Genomic DNA, 14,843 nt, shown 5'->3' on the forward strand with positions numbered 1-14,843 from the left:
ACTTGGTGAGAGAAATTTGGGGAAACTGTGTTCTTGTAGCACATGTAATTGGGGATTTCTGGACTCTGACATTCACAACTTTCAAAATCAACAGTTTAAATGAGTTTGTTACACAATGCTTAAACTTAAAAATATATATTTATATGTATTATATTTTAACTTAAAATATTAAAATTAAACTAAATTATAGGGCGGGTTTTTTAAACCATTCTGTGATTTATTATTTATTTTATTCCTAAGAATAGAATGCAGCTGCATGCTTAGAAAACCTACTCTTAGGCATTTAAACTCACTGAGTTCCCATAAGACTTAAGATCCCAGGTGATCAGAATCTCTTCTAAAACTATGACATAGGCTCTAAATCACTGCAGTGCTTTTGAAACTTGTACTGTTATTAACATACTCTATTTTCTGATCATCATAATGTAAAAACATTAAAATGCTTGGATTGTTAAAATCAGTACTACAGAAATCCATCAGCAAAGTGATAAATTCGATTATTACTTAAAATATCAAGGCATTGAATAGCTACTTACAAGCTATCCTTGCAGCTTGGTATTAGCAATGTCACTGTTGCCTCTGACCTGCCACATTGCATTATCTTCATAATTACGGGAATCCAGAATAACAATTTTGACTGTGATAAAAAGATAGCTTTGAATTGCAGCCATTAAAGAGACCCACAGCATTTTTATTTAGGCATCCCAGAGGATTTATTAGCAGCAATAGCTTCAATTAAAAATTAAGATTCATTTATGTAAATTAGCAAAAGTGGGAACACTGCTTTAGTTAGGTAGACATTCTAAGTATAGAGCAAAAATAAACAAATCTCTGAAAGTTTAGTTTCATTAAAAGAAGTCTGAGTATCCAAACATCTCTGGTCAAAAAAATCAACTTGAAATAGGAAAACAGCTTTCAACACGCTCCTGTAAATTTCTTGCTCTATTTACCTGGCTCAGGTAACTGTGGTATTTTTCTCATGCTCTAATAACACACCAAATGGGTCAAATTCAACGCAAATAGTCAGAAAACAAGGGATTTGGCTTCTTGTTTCTGCATTAGCAAGACATGCAGAAGAAGAAAGTCCTAGAGCTATGTGAAGACTATCTCTGAATGTAAGAAGACATTCCAGATATGTCGGTCTAATTGGTAGACAAACTTCAGGTCAGGTTTTTACTTTATTTTTATCTTATCTTTTATCTTATAATTAGTCATTAAAACAATCAGTAGTCTGAAATTCCTTCTGCAAAACAAATGCTAAAGGAGATACCTGAAAGCTTACCCAAGCTTGAAAAATCCTCCAACCTAATTAAAATCACTAAAAGAACCCTGACAGTTCCTTCCTCTCTCTACCTTATGTCACCTTTTTCCTTTTTTCATCCTCTCTGTCATATTAGAAGGAAGTTTTAGGAAAAAACTACCCACAGTAACTGTATGAACTAACTGTGGTCTTTTAAATATAGTTCAAGAATAACACGCTGAAAGCAATTTGCATTCACTCATGACTAACAAACCCAAGAAGTTTTATTTTGAGAACTACCACTACAATCAAAGGCAGGTTTATTACTGGAAAAGTCTTTCCTCTGCACGTGCATCTATTTTCATTGCTACTACCAAACTTGCTCATAAAATGGTTACTGCAGATATCTAAGCTGGACTATTGGTCAGTCATTTATTCTGTCAGGTTCTTCAGTGCTGGAAGATGAGTCATGTATGACTGAGGGGTGTATTTTCTACATATTACTTGAATATCTGATTATAAGACAACCCATTATCCAAACATGCCATCCCCACACTGGTGGTAAACCCAGCCCCCTGGCACGAGCTTTTCAGCAGGCCTCATTTTAGTCAGATGCTGGGTACTGCGGGCTGATACACAGAGCTTCATACTTGCTTTTTCACTTTCATATACAACAGCCAGAATGTACTCTGCTTCGTGATTTATGCTACTGACACTTAGTACACCCACTTACAGTCACTGGCTTTGCAGTCGATGTAACGAGTAGACTGGCTAGTCTGCTTTTAAACCAGGAACGAGTATGGAAAAGTCCCACTCATTCTGTCACAAACAAGTACATCAGCAGCCCAGCTGGAAGAGGGACCCACCACTCCCCCACACTTGGCTCTTTCAGCAAGCTGAAGAGACAGCAGGCGCTTTCTGCTGCTCACATTTGCCATGCTGGGGAAGTCAGAGCACGGTCTGTGCTGCCCATGTGGAAAAACCTGGACTGCATTCCCGAGTACAGCAAAACCACAACCAGTGGCACATCCACACTTCTGACATGCAGTACCTAAGTCTGTATTTCTCTGTCTAAAGGGCTGGATAAAACAGATCACATCTAGTGGTCTGAATTATTTGTAATGAATTCTCCATCAAAACATGTATCTAAAGTAGTTTCAGGTGCTCCCTGCACAATTTTTCATTAGTGAAGCAATCAGGTAGCTTCTTTCAATGGTCCTTGGAGTCCAGGGGGCATCTCATTTTGAAAATCTCCCTGTCTCTGAAGGATCCATGGCCTCCAAATATTCTCTGTTCTGACAACAAAAATTATTCATCTTTGTTTCCATTCTCTGAATGCTACCATTTGCAAGACTTTGCTTGAAGGAGGTGGGTGTCACCAGCCGTTTGGAGACAATCAGCATTTTTCACTGAGCCATGCCTAGCTGCCATCCCACAGAGCCAAGAGCCATGAGTTCCTTTTCACCATGACATTTGTCTCTTTGTAGCCTGCTGTTGGTATGAGAGCACTGTGACAGTATAAAGAATGCACTTATAGAGAAAGCACAAAATTTCATTTAAAAGAGACGATGATACATGATATCTGTTGGCCTACATGCATGAAAAACAGCAACTTCACCTTCATCAGTGTTTATCTCAAATAAATAATACATGGATTGGACTGATTAGGAGAGATTCTGAGACTTTGCAGGAGAAGCTGGGAGGGAATACTAGGGAATGCTGGGTTTATGCAATGTACAGCTGCAAACCTGCAATCCAGGCATTCCAAAACAAAATGCAGAGATCTGAAAAAATAAATCCCTTTCCCCTCAGCCAAATTAAAACCGTATATATTTGATTAACTGACACTTAACCATTAGAATTCTAAAGCACATTTGGTGCTCTCAAGCAGTACTTTTCTTTTTAGAAGACTACTTTTCTGGTTAGAAATCTTATCCGTAGAAATTTGGCTTTGTAAGATTGACCTGTGTAATATCCCCTGCTTCAACTGCAACTCCAAGTTTAAATGAGTTTGCTCTCAGTATTGGTACAACATTATGTAGCATTGTCAAGAAAAAAAGTCACGTTTCAAACATTTCTGTCTTTGAAATGATTAGAGCTTAGCTTTATGGTCAAAGGCATTACTAGCACCATCTTTACAGATCGGATGACCATTTTTGTGGAATCCATGTTAGTTAAATTGTAGCAGATGGTAATTTTTTCAGCAAACAAAAAATTCTGGTGTGTTGCTTTAGGACAAGATAAGTAAGGCTGATCTTCACGTGTTTACAGATGAGGATCTGCTAAGGCTGCAGGCCTAAAACGCAGATTTCTCATCAACTTTAATTAGCTTCTGTGAACCCTGTATTACATAGTTATTCAAAATCAACCAGGATGAAGAAAAACAGTTTTGCCACTGTTTCTGTTGTTCATACTCATGCAAAAAGATGTCAATGTGACTCCAAAATGCTGTGAATTCTGTGTCAGTGAGAAATGAACACCAATCCCTGGAATTACAAAATGACTCAGAAGGACCTGACAGAAGATTTGATGGACAGAGATTTGGACCGAAAGGAATAACCCATGCATGGTCTCAAAAATGTGCTTCAAGCTGCAAATGGGAACCAGACAATCCACAAAACGCACTGAATTTTGTAGGCCTGCTTTCCAACTGTGGTGCTTTACACCTACTCCAAGCAGGAGCTCAGGCATCATTTTAGTGAGCCGTGTGTTTGTCAAACACTAAACACAACGCCTCTCAGTTATGGTTGTTTTACCCATACCCACACAAAACACGTAGCACCTGAGCCCCTAACCCTGCATCTCTGCTGGGGATTTAACAGCTTCGTGGGCAACACCACTTTGCCCAATTTCCTCCTTCCCAACAACGTGACCGAAGCCAAATTCCTGGGTAAAGCCAGCAAAACCAGGACCCGCCCTGTATCCCAACCCCGGTTGCCTGCCCCTCCCGCGGCGCGGCTCGCTGCAGGCGGCGGCTCTCCTGTCCGATGAACTCCCCTGCGTTTTGGGCTAATTCTCCCCTTTCACGGCAGCGGCCGAGCACTTGTGCTGAGGCGGGCAGGGCAGCTGGGGGCACAGCTCCGCGGCCCGCAGGAACCTGGCGCCCCTTAACCCTCCAGCTAGCACGGCGGGGTGCTCTCCAGTGCGGCGGGCGCGGAGCCCGGCGGTTGCCGGGAGGCCGTCAGCTGGCGGGGCTGGGGCGGGGGGGGCTGCCCCCGCCCTCGTCTGTATAACGCCGGGGCCACAGCGCATCGCATCGCTTTGGCTGCGGCAGCAGCAGTAGTCTGCGAGCGGCTCCGCTCCCCCCGGGACGCTAGAGGAGCAGGGTAGCAGCCGATCCGTCAAGTGGGGAGGCAGGACGTGGGGGCGGGCCGCCAGCCCCGCTCCGCTCCGCTCCGCCTGGGCCGGCAGCGCCGCAGGGCGAGCTCCGTTGCGGGCGCAGGAAGGGGCCGAGCTGCCGGAGGTCCTCGGGCGCCGGCTCCCAGCGGCCCGCATCCGCGGCCCGCCCGCGCCGCCTGGGGCTAGGCGGGAGGAGCCGCTGCGGCTGTGCCCGGCGCTGTTCGCACTGGGTCTCCCGGGATGGGCCTCCAGGAGCTGGCGGTGTGGCTGCTGGCGGCGGCGGGGCTTGTGCGCGGTGAGTGAGCGCCGGGCGGCAGCGGGTAGCGCGGAGTGCGGCAGGGGCGCGGGGGGGGGGGGACACACTCCGAGGTCCCTCCAGCCCCTTCCCCTCGTCCTGCCGCTGCGGCGGGGCAATGCTGCGGCTCTGTCCCGGGTCGCTCCGGGCTTGGGAAGGGACATGGGAGATGCGCAGAGCAGCGGGGATGGGGGAGCAAACTCCGCCAAGGCACTCAAATGGTAGCTGCTTCAGAGCAGAGACTGTGGCTTTTTGTGCGGGAAGCTCAGGACTATAAAAGAGCGAAGAGGGAAGTCCATCTGGAGAGGGGACAGGGAGGGCTCACACCCAGAGGACCTGTTTCTACCCTGACCCAGATTCTGTTCGTTCTGAAACTGCCTCTGTCCCTGGTCTGCTCTGCTCCGCTCCATCCCTGTGGACATGCTCCCTCTTCCTCCACAGGAAAACGGCAGAATAAAGACTCTCCCTGGATTTGAGATGTAAGAAGGACAGAAATCCCAGAATGTTATCACGTATTAACGTAGTGCCTATCACCTCTGCCAGGAATCCCATTCCCCCACTTCATTCATTGCTGCATGAACAAAGCAGATAGTACTTGCCCCAAAGAGTTCTCAGTCTGAGGCAGTCTGGGAGCAGGATTTAGTCTAATCTGTGGCCATTTTTCTCCCATTGTCTTGCTGATACCCTCTGCTGTATCTGTGTTCTGCTTTTCTGCTTATAGCTATGCCAGGACAGGTGTCAAAATACTTCTTCACCTCTTCTTGGTGATGGACCAAAGGGTACTGATGTTATCAGAGCATCATTTAGCACTTAGAATTTATCCCTCCTGGCCAGCCAAGAAATGATCAAAGAGGGAATCCCCCTTACAGGCTGGGATGAAAAGGAAGAGCGATACATTTTATAGTAGTAGCTAATGAACTGTATGAATTACAGTGGCATTTTTCTGGGAATGCAGCAGGCAGAACAGTAGATATGTAATATCTGATAGCAGGAAAAGTGTGTATATCCTAGCTTTACTTTCTGATGTAGAATCCTAATTACTTATCTATTTATTCCTATACATGAAGAGTCCCTGCAAGGAGAGTTCCAAAGGAAGCTTTACAAGGAGCTGCTGAAAAATTACAACCCACTGGAGCGACCAGTTGCAAATGATTCCCAGCCACTCACTGTCTATTTCACTCTCAGCCTCATGCAGATCATGGATGTGGTGAGTCTGTAACCATCTAGGAAACTATGTCTTTAGAAGGGTAGGTTTTTCCATCCTACAGTGGAGATTTGTGATAGGAAAAGAAGACTTCAAGTTATTGGAAAGCACAAATGATTCAAGACACAATGCCAAATTTTGATTGCCTTCTTTTAAAAGAAGTAAACTGAAAAGTTAAGTTTCCCTCTTCCTTAGGTCTCTTGTCAGTATTTCCAAACCTTAGCAGTAAGTGCAGCCCAAACTGCGTTCTTTGCCTTCTGAATCTTTAACTGTGCTGAGAACCAACAAGAAGTGTATTCAGGAGGGATGTGCCAAACTAAAGTTCTTGATTTCTGCTAGTCACTAAAGAGCTTCTTAATTTTGGAGATGGGGGGAGAGGAAGGAGGTGTTCTGGCCAAAATCCCAGTTTTATTATTTCTCCATTATTGAGACAAGATTGCTACATTCTATGAGCTTAAATTTTAGCTGCTCTATTTGCAACGACAGTTGTTGGGTACATCAATAGATAATCCTACGCAGTGCTTGGCAGGCTTGTAAAATGCACCGTTGGATCTTTTGGGTTCACGTATAAGTTATTTAAGCTCCACTCTGTCACAGCAACACAGAGATGAAACTCGGCATATAAGTGGCTTTACTTATATTCAATTTTACTGAATTTAACTAGCTATGGCCACTAATAAAGAAGTTAATTACTGAAAACCAGTAGTTAACCTGAAAATGACATTATCTTGGCTTCAAATCCTTAAAGTCTGAGGCACAACAAAATTAAAAAGCAGAAAGATAGGATTACTCCTTTACAAACTGCCAATTGCTAGAATCCAGATACCATTCTGGATTTGAATGTCAGCACATACACAGAGAACTCTGCAAGTTTAAATGCTCATCGTGTCTATATATGTTTTTGCAAGTTTTAGATTTATTAGACCTAAGGTGAAAACTAGGATGTATATTTCCCAGGTGACATTTACTATTTGTAAGTGAGAGTGGGCAGTCACAGTCAGTGAGCTGTTTCAGTGTCAGCGTGGCTGATATGTCCAGGAAAGCTTAAGCAGTCTCTTCAAGGTCTGTTCAAACTGAGCACCTGAACAAAACACTGTATGTTAAGCCAGTGGTTTTTTTAAAGTATTAACCACACCAGGAAAGCTTTGTTGTATGGCCAAACCCTCCTAGTGATGACACAGCTTACAGAAGCCTTCTTTATGTTATCAAAAACATTTCCTGTTTATTCTAAACTGAATACCCACAAGACACTATGCTTACTTAAATTGCATCTATACCATAAAGGTTTCTTTTGCATTTCTCTGAGTTAATAATGAGGCTCTCTCTTCCCCACACTCCTGATATGGCCACAACTATGCCCTCAACTACTGTATGAACAGCTGGCTGTTGGAGACACATGGCTAAAGGCCAGCAGGCAGTCTACTTCACAGTTATTACTTCTGGAGTTGTCAAGTTTAATTAAAAGCCATATAAACTGAAGGGCAAATACCCACAGATCACTAGTCAATCTGGGTACAGTCAATGACTGGCAGTCTTGGCTAATGTGATGCAAAAGGGTGTTTTTGATCTTATGGGCCTTTCGAAAAAATCCCTTCATAATCAGTCAGAAGCCATAGTTTTTATACTGGCAGTTTAGTTACAGTTCATTCTGCTTGCTGTAAAACTGACTGCATTTCTTTCTCAGAGGTATGGGATTGACAGGCAAAGAAAGAAACCAACCGTGAAGTAAATTAAGCTTCACACTATAAAACAAATGAGTTTTCTTCATTGTCAACAAGCAGCAAATGGTGGTGGGAATGACAGCTACTTGCAATAACAATTACTGGTTTAACAAGCTAGAAACAAAACATGTCACCATCGTACTTTCCTGTAGTTTATATATTCACTTTAATGGCTTCTCAGCTGATACCAGCTGTACTGGAAGTTAGACCTATCCACAGCAGATCTGTTAAATCCCTGCCAGATCAGACTGAGCCAGGCTGGATCCTGGCTGCTGCTATTCCTTACTTTAAGTCTCTTCCATTCCACTCTAACTCTGTTGATAGGGAAGGGCAGACAGTATACAAAACCGTTTCCAAATACAGCTGATATTTTCCACCTTATATTTTTAGTTTAACCCTTTCCTTCTAAAACTAGCAATTATTTCTGCCATATGTTTGCAGATTATGTTTGGGCTTTGGTTCTTTTTTTTATTGGTGTTGCGTATTGACATGCATGGTAGAATCAGGACTATGTAATGAGGGACCTGTAAGTGCCAACTGCCCCAACTTAGTTTAGTTCACTTGAAAATAGACTCACTAAATTGTCTAATGAGAATGCAAGCTGGCATAGTAAATTATACAGTGTTGCTAAATGGGGAGGGGAAAGAGTGGCAGCATGAGAAAAATGTAGTTTGAGGACACATGAATAAAGAGAAGAGCTAGAACACGATGAGGACGTGGGAATTCATGGTAGACCTGAGAGACAGCAAAGGAGTTTGGAAGAAAGATGGAATTTAGGTGGAAGAGGATGGTGTGTGTGTGTGTGTATGTGTGTGTGTGTATGTGAAATGGAAAGAGAGAATTGAAGGGAGTGGACTTAAAGCTTCAAGTTAGTAAGAACTTTTAAGAGATAGATCCTAGGTATCTTTCAGTTTGCATTATTCCCGTATTCCTGTGCTGGTTTCAGCTGGGATAGAGTCAGTTTTCTTCCTAGGAGCTGGTACAGTGCTGTATTTTGGATTTAGAATGAGAGTAATGCTGGTAACACACCACTGTTTTACTTGTTGCTAAGCAGTATTTACAAAGTGGATGACTTCTCAGCTTCTTGCCCCACCAGACCAGCGAGTAGTCTGGAGGGTACAAGAAGCTGGGAGGTGACACAGCTGAGCTGACTGACCAGAGGGATATTCCATGCCGTATGGTGTCATGCTCGGCATATAAACTGGGGGAAAGCTGGCCTAGGGCTGCTGCTCGGGAACTGGCTGGGCATCAGCTGGTGGATGGTGAGCAATTACATTGTGCATCACTTGTTCTGAATATTCTTCTTATTATTATTACCCTTTCTTTTTCTGTCCCATTAAACTGTCTTTATCTCAACCCATGATGTTACTTCTTGTTTTCTTCAGTTCTCTGTCCCATCCTGCTGGAGAAGGGGAGTGTGCGAGCAGCTATGTGGTGTTTAGCCAGTTAAACCATGACAACTCCTTAAGAGAAAAATCAGTGCTTTTAAACCTTTGCAAACAATCTTGCAATTCAGTCACCTTGAAGTGAAAACAAAGTGCAGACACCCAACTGGCCAGAACTGCTCTTCAAGGATGTTTGAGTTATTACAATATCAGAAGATGGAATAAGAGGTTTCTTCTGCTTTTTAGAATTGTTTCCATTTTCTTGAGATGAGAAAAGCCAAGAAATTCAACCAAATAAATGTCCTGAAATCTTGTCTCAGAACTCCTTGCAGGAAAGCAACACATAGTGGTGCATAAAACCTGATAATAAATATCTCTCTGGACCTGAATCAGAAAATGTTTGGAAATACGTGAAAACTAAAACTAATCAAAATTTAAGAATAATCACAGAGGGAAAATCTTATCAGACAAATACTAAGGGCATCCACATAGGTTAGTGGCAGGAGAGGAAGAGGTGTTATGGTCAAGGTCACAGCTTCAATACAGTGTCAAAAAAATAATGATGTAGAGAAGGAACTTATTTTCCTCTGCATCTCACCTCATGGACACCCCAGTACCTGCATGAGAAGCTAGTAATTGGCTTCTGCCTGTCTAGTATTTCAGTGTTGGTATGGAGTGTGAACCTAACCTGTGCTTAGGAATAACTTCCAGCACATGCATTTTTGAGAAACAGATTCTTAAGTCAGGCTGATGTTATATCATTTCCACACTGGATAAGATTACAGCCACCAATTTTTTAAACACTATGTGGAGGCAAACGCCTTCAAACATTCTTGCATTCTCTTGTTACATCTATCCCAATAATAGCATCAGAGGGGAATATTCAGCCACTACCAGTTGGTTTAGAGTGAACACTAGGAATAGACACAGAAGCAGTGCTGTTCCGACGCTGCTATAGGTCATGCAGAATAGTGAATGGCAATGAAAAACATACATAGTGATCACTAAGTTATGAATTTTATGCCTAGCTTCACATTTTTACAATAGACATATTTGCACCTACTACAAATTAACACAAGATATCTGAGGGAATTCTTTCCCCAAAAGTCAGAGGATGAAACCTTGGAAATTAATGCAAAATAATAATACACTTATACTGTAAATTACTGCTTAGAGACACAGACATGAGGAACTGGAATACACTGAGATATATAGTAACAGTTCAAACAATTTTTACTGGTGTCTACACAAGTAGAAGTATCCTACAGTCTAATTTTAGTTTGAAATGGGCCTCCAGAGGTCATCTAGTCCACCCCTTGCTCCAAGTATGTCTAAATACATCAAGTTACTCAGCACTATATCCAGTACTGAACACTTCCATGGAGAGAGATTCCACAACCTCCCTGGGCAACATGTTTCAGTACTGAACTACCATCATGGTAGACTTGTTTTCCTAAAGTCTAAGCAGAACTTCCCATGTTCCAGCTTGGGAACAACACAAAGAACACTTCTACAGAAATGAGGTACTTTTCCTTCTTGCACAAAATTTGGTACATGGCATAGAGATGCTTCTCATGAAGTATACCAGATTTCTTGACTATTTTCAGCAAAGGTACCTATTTGACTTAAAGCCTTTCTGAATTACATTCTTGGCAGAAAACTAGAAAATAAGGCCTTGGTAAACCCCCATGGCAGAACTGGTTAGAAAATCTCAGAGCAGTTGGTAATGGTTCTGTCAAAATGATAAGGTTTAGTTACATGGGGAGATTTCCCAGGAACCTATACTGATTCAGTGCTTTCATTTTCTTCATCTGAAGACAGACTAAGTAATGTTTTTATTGAACTTGCAGATGATGTAAATTTGGGAGGGGTTCAGAGAATATTGAGTGCAAATCTAGAATTTAACATTGTCTTGTTGTGAAATAGAGTAAAAAGACTGTTTTGACCCAATTTGATGCATGTTTTTTTTCAAGGCCTAAATTATGTGAAATTTTGAGTACTACAATTTAAGAAATATTTGGATGCACTGGAAATAATCCATCTGCTGGAGACTTTGGTTGTATTGAATGAGTCTAATTTGATGTCTAAGTGCTTTCTCAGCTGGAAAAAAAGACAGGTCAATACTGCCTCTGCATGAGGGCCGATATTTGTATTATTTTTACCATTCCATCTACGGTAACTTTAGTCACAGTCGAGACTCTCCCTGTGCTCAATCTATGTAAACACAGCTGAAAAGATCATCTTTGTTACAAAACATTTACAAAATAATTATATTTTGATAGACTAGATTTTTTTAACATCAGAATCGTTCATAACGTAAGAACTGTTGAAGCATACAAGACAGTATTAAATAAAACTTTAACATAAAAATTCTAAAGTAAAGACTAGAAGAAATATTGCATTGGGATCAGACCGATGGCTTTCTGATATTAATTTTCACTAATGTGAAATTTAAGGAATTTCAGCAATTTTACTCTGCAACTGTTGAAAACATTACTGTGTTCTGGGGCTTTCTGGTTTGAACCTAAAATTTACACCAAATTTGTGTGTGGAACCCGGGGCACCATTTTGTGAGTGTCTTATGCTGATCTCAGCACTCTGGGCTGGAAAAGATGATCTTAGTAACTTCTGATCTTGTGTTCCTACCCCTTTGGCTTGCACCAGTGCCTCTGGGACTGAGCAGGTAGCTGAATCAATTTTTGGAGTAGACATTTTTCTAGATGACCTGTACTTACTTTGGATTTATGTTACCTTAAACTGCTCACAAACCTCTACACAGGGTTCTTAGTCACTTTAAATATGCCATATATTTAGCAAACCACGCTAGTTCCATTTCTGTCTGAGGCAAGTTGCTAAACTTGGGAGAATGCTGGATCAATGCTCTCTTAGCTTGTGACTTCTGTAGCAAGACTTATGGTGACAAACATTGGTGGGTATGAATGTGTCCACTATGGTCAACCTTGATCATATGCTTTTTATATATTACTATATATATATATATATATATTACTAGCAAAAGAATCACCATTTGATAATTTATTTAAGAAAGTTGAATTTAGTTATTTATCTACAGTAATATTCAAGTTCTTGTTTATGTTGCATAACACCATTTAGTTTGGAATCTTTCATGGTTCCTCTAGACATTTACTAGTGAATTAAATAATTTACTACACAACAGTTTTCACTTATTTTCCAGTTTTTCATGTTTTGGGGGTTTTTAATTTATATTAAGGGAAAGAAAAGCACTGAACAGTTGTTTGTATATAGTGAGCAGCAGCAGAATCTCAAGAGTAATCCTGTTCCTTTAGGCTCTTCAACTCACTGGTGCAGACCAAAAGAAAAATGAAAGCACACAAACTTTTTTACGATTATCTGAACTCAGTCAAAGTTTGCTCCTACTCTATTGCCCTTGGTTACTTGTATGACTTAGATTTATACATTCAAGGGCTTTCGTCCTTGTTTCATTTTACACAGTGTGATACAATTGACTTCTATTTCTTACATACAGAGCTTAGCAAAGCCTCTGCCTAAGAGTCTGCAGCTCAGTATGTGCAATCAAATACCCCGAACCCACTGGGCAAGACAGTAATGTGAAATATCTTGACATTTTAAAAGAAAATGATGCCATCATTCATGGAAGCAGAAGAGCTTCTGTAAAGAAAGAGACTATAAACCAAACATCTCCCATGCCAACAACAACAAAAAATCTGGAAAGACGAATAAAACCACCAAATCGAAAGCTTGTTGAGAAATGGCACTAAAGAAGTAAGAAGGTCCTAAGCTCCTAAGCTGTTTATCAAACCTCAGCAGCCTTTTTGCAAACAATGATTAAGGCAGAAGCTCATCAAATCTGCATTATTCTGTAAATTTCTAGCATTCATTTGTGTACACTACAAAAAGTCTCTCCAAGCTTTATTTTCCTCTCATTCTGCAGCTTGATCTTTATTCCCTCCATGCTGAAGGGAGAAACTATTTGCACTTTCATCTTGCAGACATTTCCATTCTACCATGATTTATTCCTGAGAGCTTAGAAAACTGGAGCAGTGCTGGGATATGCTTTCCAATATTTTTCAGTAGTTTAATACGTATGAAAGTCACTGGATTATAACAGAAAACAGCATATTCTCCTTCCCCATGAAATATTGAAGAACCACTCTTTTAAAATAATTGTCAAAAATATTATATTAATTGATTTAAACAGACAAACAGCACCTTTCCCTGCCCTCCTGTGGTGAGATACTGATAAACTGCGAGAAACTGTAACCTGATTTCTGTGATTTGTCCATTTTTCCTGTGCTTCTAAATACCTTCTGGCTTTCTGGACCATTTTTTCTTTCAGCATCTCTCTTTTACCCAGCCTTCTCAAAGAGTGCAAGATCTGGAAAGATATTTTAAACACAGTCTATATTCTGTAGGATGGAATGGGAAGCAATGAGTTTACACTAATATAAGGCAGTTTGCAGGAAGGAAAAAATGACTGACTAAAGGCAGTAAAAAACCTCCTGATAACAGTTAACTGGAGGACATTAGGGATGTTCATTGTCTGTGAAAATCAGAACTATTCTGCTTTCTGGTTCCACAGGAGAAGTCTTTGGAACTGTAATAGAAACCAGGTGGGGGGTTTCTGTTTTGTTTTGTTGCTTGTTTGTTGTTGGTTTTTTAATATAAGTAAAGCAAAGCAGTTTCTCTGACATTTTTCTCATCCTTTGTGATATAAGCATGAATCACAAAAATGCAGTACTTTAATCCTCTGCTTTATAACCACATTGGTATGGATGCACCATTAACTCAAAAAGTGAGTAGACATCTAGTGATATGCTACCTGTGATGAAGGTTTGCATTCTTACTCTGAAAAGTATGATTAAGGTTCTAGAAAACAGATTCTGTTGTGATGGATTACTGTAGAGCACAGGCACCACATTTCATATTTTACATAGGACCTCTTACTAGAGCAGCAGAATTTGCAAAGTCACATCATATGAGGACTACTAGTCCTCAGTAACCAGCTAAAGAAATAAAATTAAAGCACAAGACAAAATTTGTGGGAGTCAGGTCTAACTAGCTAATACTTGTTCTTATACCAAGCTTTTAATTCACAGAAGTTTGGGGACTGAAATGAGTATAGTCCCTGTAATATGCAGAATAGTTAATCTTTTTTTTTAAGACTATATGCAGTAAAAATGACAATATTTATCTTGTATTCTAGTACTAGACAATACATCATGTTACTGCTTAGTACACACTTTCCTATCCTTTGTTTTGACAATGTGGATCAGCTTGTTACAGTCTGTGGAAATCTGTATGAAATGTTTGAAAGCTCTGTAGTTTTCTTGTCCTTGGATAGTGGAGCTACACTGATCTGCGTCAGCTGAGGACCTGGCTCCATAAAGTAGAAGTATTAGATCAGCATTTTCAAACCCTCATTGCCGGTTAAATTACTTCCCTGTTCCCAGGCTCCTGGGAGACCTGCAGGTTCAGTCCCAGCTGTGGCACAGTGTGTGTGCAGTCTAATCTCTGCTCAGGTTTTGTGCCCTACAGACTAATTACACGCTCTAAAACTCTGGTGCTTTACTGTGCACATAAAGGTGGGAGTTGACTTGACTCTTCCTGGATTTGATTTGCCTTTGCAGTGTCAACATGCACTGAAGAAGGAGTTCAA

At 41.0% G+C, this 14,843-nt stretch overlaps 1 protein-coding gene across 1 annotated transcript in view; it reads left to right on the forward strand.

The window, feature by feature from the left end:
* Positions 1-4,659: 4,659 nt before the first annotated feature.
* Positions 4,660-14,843, forward strand: part of CHRFAM7A (CHRNA7 (exons 5-10) and FAM7A (exons A-E) fusion) — a 39,983-nt gene continuing 29,799 nt past the window's right edge. The window contains exons 1-2 of the mRNA XM_065688738.1: positions 4,660-4,874; positions 5,942-6,081. Of these exons, the coding sequence (XP_065544810.1) occupies positions 4,820-4,874; positions 5,942-6,081 (195 nt within the window). The 5' untranslated portion in view covers positions 4,660-4,819. The remainder of the gene's footprint in view (positions 4,875-5,941; positions 6,082-14,843) is intronic.

The sequence above is a fragment of the Lathamus discolor genome, chromosome 8, assembly GCF_037157495.1.
Source record: "Lathamus discolor isolate bLatDis1 chromosome 8, bLatDis1.hap1, whole genome shotgun sequence".
Lineage (NCBI taxonomy): Eukaryota > Metazoa > Chordata > Aves > Psittaciformes > Psittacidae > Lathamus > Lathamus discolor.